General features: G+C 23.4%; 1 protein-coding gene across 13 annotated transcripts in view; it reads right to left on the reverse strand.

The window, feature by feature from the left end:
• Positions 1-5,342, reverse strand: part of LOC102677110 (liprin-alpha-1) — a 31,905-nt gene that overhangs the window by 12,529 nt on the left and 14,034 nt on the right. For 11 of the 13 annotated variants that reach the window (XM_031510937.1, XM_031510931.1, XM_031510930.1 and 8 more), the window contains 4 exons: positions 861-962; positions 608-772; positions 244-318; positions 59-154 (listed from right to left, as the gene is read on the reverse strand). In XM_031510937.1, coding sequence (XP_031366797.1) covers positions 59-154; positions 244-318; positions 608-772; positions 861-962 — 438 coding nt within the window. Of the gene's footprint in view, positions 1-58; positions 155-243; positions 319-607; positions 773-860; positions 963-1,437; positions 1,538-4,267; positions 4,457-5,342 lie in introns of those variants that run through there. The other 2 variants (XM_031510939.1, XM_031510940.1) reach the window with 2 other exon arrangements.

The following is a 5,342-nucleotide window of genomic DNA, read 5'->3' on the forward strand; positions in this document are numbered from 1 at the left end:
ATATTTGTGGAGTGCATTATGCATGGATGTGCAGCAATATAAAATATTTTTTAGCTACCTTATTCTGTTGTTGACTATCTTCCGTCTGTCCGTTTTCTTTGGGCCTATCTTCTATAGATTTAGGCGCATGTCCACTTAATTTATATTGTTGAAGCTGCAAATTTATTCATATTAGAAATAGCTTATTATTAGCAAATTAAATTTTAATATAATTGCTTTTTAAGAATATGTAAGCTATAATACCTCTTCTTTGGTAATAGCTAATTCTTCTTCCAAACTTGTATTTCTTTCTAATGCAACTCGTAATCGTTCACGTACCTGAAAATTAATCACTATTAAAAATCTATTTCTTATATTCTCATTAATTTTCAGTAAACAATTATTATGGCTTTGATTATTATATCTTGAAATAGATTATTTTTTTCAACCGGTGAATCGTTGCATTTGATCATTTTATACAAATTTACAATTCACCATTCTTTTATTTGGTTCGCTAGAAATGCAACGAGTACCAGTTTCAGGGCTGAACAGGAATTGCGATTCCGTATCCTCCCTCAAGGTTGCCAATGTGTCAATGTCGTCAAACAATGGATCAGAAAGTTCTTACTTTCTCGTCTAAAGCTTTGTGGTGCTCAAACAGACTTTTTAGAGCTTTAAGCACTTCAACTTCGGACGATACTCCAGATTGTGCAGCGGCTTGCCTCTTCACTACAGTCATCCTAAGCGATCGTTCATGTCGGGAGACCAGACATTCCAGATGCTCGAGCAGAAGCTGCAACAGAATCGTCTTGATGAGCAATGTCGTAGACACAAGTATCAGCTTAAATCTATAAAATGCACTAATGGACTGTTCTACGTACACGAGTATTATTCCTCTCCGCTTTTAACTCTGATATTTCTTCTTCTCTTTCTAGGATACTTTCACGAGCTGCAGCAAGCTCTTTCGTCAATTGAGAGAAATCCTAGAATGAAAAATTAAAAATTATTAATTACATTAATAAATTTAATTTAACACTCATAAAATAATATCAAATAATAAAAGATATTATTTTTTTAAATAAAATTAATAATAAAATAAAAATATTTAATAACAAGAGAATTAAAATATTATTATATATAAATATTAATATTAAATGAATAAAAAGTGCTATAAAGAATATATTATATTATATATATTAATAAGTATATTATATTATATTAATAATAAATTTTTTAAAATCATTTTTAATGATTCAAAAAAAAATGAAGATATATTTTTGATTAATTGCAATAAGATAGTATAGATAATATAGATAAAGATAGTATATAGATTGAACAAAAATAGTTATTTTAAGTGATCAAGTGATCTTAAATCGCGTAGAGTTTTGAAGAAATAAACATCAAAACGGTCCAGAGTCAGTCTCAGTGGGAATCTCGATAGGGAAACTACACTTTCACCTTTTTCATTCAGGCACGTTTTATATACGCCTTCGAACGTGTTACTTCCGCTCGACACTCCAGCAGAATGTTAAATCTTTATTTATAAATGCTACTACGATCGATATGGCCTTCCCTGTTGGAATAACATTGATAGCTTCTATACTTTAAAAAAGCAAACAGCCCTACAAATTTATGTTTGTCTTTAACCCTGTCCTTGATTTTGTAAAATTTTTACAACTTTTGTAGAATTTGAAATAATTATTGATATTTAAAAAAGTATATAGTTATGTCTTAAAAAAAAAAAGAAAAAATTCAAAAAATATATAATTTCATTTTAACATTATGTACATTACAATTATATTGAATAATTAACTGAATCAATCATTACATTTTGATATATTATGTTTTTATATTTTATATTTGAATATAAAATACTTTGAAAAATGCATAAAAAAATTAATAAAGAATCAATTAAAATCTATAAAGTAAAACGTTTCACATAAGAAACGTTTCACATATACAAATATGACAATATCATTGTATGAAAATAAATATTTAATCTTCAACTTAATTGCTATTCATTGATTAATACATTAACAGAATAAGCAATGCAATTCCTGCCCATCCAAATATTTAACATTTAAAGATTTATGGTCATATTTGTCAACAAATCTAAATTGATTCATTCAGATTTTCATAAAGAGAAAAAAAATCATAATTTTTTTTTTACATAATTTTTTTCTCTTTTTCTTCGTGCAACAAATTGTAATTAAAACAACAGAACTTTCAATAACTTATATTAGCATTATTATATTAAAATTATATTAAAATTTTTTTATATTAAATGTCTTTATATTAGATACATATAATTCTATATATTAAGACAAATCTCTTCGAAAAAATATTTAATATATTTACTCTTTACAATTTTATTAATGTTTAAGACGATGAATTAAAATATAATTAAAAACATAATTAAAAATAATATAAATAATATAAATTTTCCATACAAATGACATATAATGATAATAGACAATTTTTCGAATAGGATACTTAAAATGAGAAAATTAAAATTATTCTAAAATTATAAAGTTATAAAAATTTATTATAAGTTATATAATCTCGAAATTAATAAATCAAAAATTGAATCTATCTCGATCACTTTTAACTGGATCTATTTTGAGTTATCTCAAAATACTGTTCTTATGATAATTTAAAATTGGAACTTGTCACTTAGAATTCAAAATTTTTTCTGATTTCTGATTGCATTAAATAAACGTAAGAATTATGCTTTTTCTTTCTTCACATCAGAAGAGTAAATTATAATATCAGAATCAATGCTTTGATAAAGATCATTCTATTTTTAATAAACTGCAACTGCATAATTCTCATAATATATTACACCATATTCATAATAGGCGCAAATGTATACAAATGCACACAAATTTAAATCCAATCTTACGCATCACGTTATATAATCGATATCGTGTAGAAATTATCATTGTTCTGATAGTGTATTCTTGATGACGACATCATGAAACAACTATAAAATCGATAAATGCACCGATCAACATTCGATCTACTATTTGTCACAATTTCTATTTCCTTTTTTGGATTTCTGCATTTTTAAAAGATATTTTGCATCGATTATTTGAATCTTCTTTTTTTTTTTGACATAATTTAATCTAAAATAAAAAGAATATAAATTTTAATTTTGTGAGTCAATGTTGATTCAAAGCTTTCATTTCAAAGAATTAAAATATAATAGACATAATATGACAAGATAAAACATGTTTTTTTATTCAAATTCATTTTTAATTTAAAATTTCATTATATGTTTCATAAAATGTTGAGAATATATTTTTTTAGTATTAATAACAAGTTTTTGAAATATAATAGAAACTTTAAATATCGAAGTAAAGAAATACTAGTAATAATAGTATCTTTAAACTTAAAACGTGAGAATGTTCTAAATGTGTAAGTGTTTATCTTTTTTATGACTTTAATTTTTTTTAATTAATTCTATTGTTTTATAAGAATTTGAATATTTTGAATGTTTTTATACTTATTAACAGATATATACAAAAGAAATCTACAATAAAATATTTTCTTTGGCAAAGAAATAATATTTGAAATTCGTTACAAAATACTTTCTACTATCAATTGTAAATAGCAGCACTTTTTTTCTGCTTATATAAATTACAGAAGCAAGTAAAATTAATATACAATAATATTCGAATTTGAATTTAATCTTATAAAACTACGCATAAATGTTTTCTATAATTATTATTAAAAATATTATTTTCTATAACATCTGATATATTTATTTATTTTTTATAATATTTTCATTAAAATTAAAAGTTTGGTATATTATGATATTATAGTATTATATATTATAGTATTGATATTAGTTTCTATTATATGTATTCTTATATCAAAAATTATATAAAATAATATAATATCATAAAAATATATAGTATATAAAAAATGTAATAATAAATTAAAACATTAACAGTCTACTATAATTAATGTAATTTTATTTGTGTATATTTAATCTTAGAAAAAAAAAATGTAAAATTGATAGTCCAATATTCTAGATTATTATATAAATTATTATATAAAATTTGGTTAATGTAATAATTTTTATTACGTTTTTATTATATGTTAACTGTGTTTATTAATAATTATGCTTATTATCTAGTTTACAACGTCTTTTAAAGATTCTTGATAACAAGATAATTCCTCTTAATTTTTTGATATTCAATCACAAAAAATAATTAAATTCATTCGTAACGAGTTTTAATTATACATTTCGGTTAAACGTTTTACTTTTGTCGACTATAATTACCCGAATTTGTTCGTTCATTTCTTGTTTGATTATAATAAGATGTTTGAATATAAAATCATTGGTTTATTTATATACACTGCACGTCCTATTTTCCAACATTCTTCTAACGGTTGTTAACAAAAGGACAAGCTTGTTGGCTTGCTAAGAATTATTAAGAATCATGCTAAATTTTCTTTCGATAATTATTATTATTATTAATTTGAGCGAAACTATATAATTTAATAGACGATATAACTTGATTCAAAAACTTTTAATAATTCTGTAATTCAGTTCTGAAATATTTAGAAAAATCTTGTAAATTTTAGAAAATCTTGTAAACATCACAATAATATATATTAATTTAAGAGTTATAGTCAGTCTTGATCCAAACTTAAAATAATTCATTTTCTTAGAATCGAATATTCATTTCTCTGCGTCATGTCTATATTTTAATTTTATTTATAATAAAAGATTCGCGAGAAATTTTTAAACACAGATTGTACTCATAAATCTCACGACACTATATTTCCATCACAACAAGGAGTCTTTTGGTTCAAAAACCTATAAACTTTTCACTAATAACTTCGCGATTTATATTTAATCAGAGAAAGAGTATTTATACAAAGAAACTTCATTGTCAAACAAAGACCAAATTTCTTAATACAAATCAATGAATGATACCATAAATATCTATTTTAGAAAAAAGAATAAAATGAATAAAATGAAAATTTCAATAAATTCACTGACAATTTTTTTACTATTAAAACTATTAAACAGATTCTTCTAAATTTCATTAATTACAGAACACAAAGTATCGAATAGTGAGATCTTGAGTAAAGAAAAACGACATCACGAACTAAGGAACGGGAACAAGCTGAACGTGCCAGATGCAAACGAAAGCCGAACTCGATTATTGCTCGAGTTGCAATGGGAACCTATAAATAGTGACATTCAACACAGTGTCGAGGATGTTATCGAGTAGTTAAAGTTTACGAACATAAAATCTTGTCTCTGAAACTTTGCCAAATAAGTAAAATTTTGAAAGATTAAAAAAAAAAAAAAAAAAAAAAAAAAAAAAAAAAAAAAAAAAAAAAAA

The sequence above is a fragment of the Apis dorsata genome, unplaced genomic scaffold (genome assembly GCF_000469605.1).
Source record: "Apis dorsata unplaced genomic scaffold, Apis dorsata 1.3 scaffold_269, whole genome shotgun sequence".
Lineage (NCBI taxonomy): Eukaryota > Metazoa > Arthropoda > Insecta > Hymenoptera > Apidae > Apis > Apis dorsata.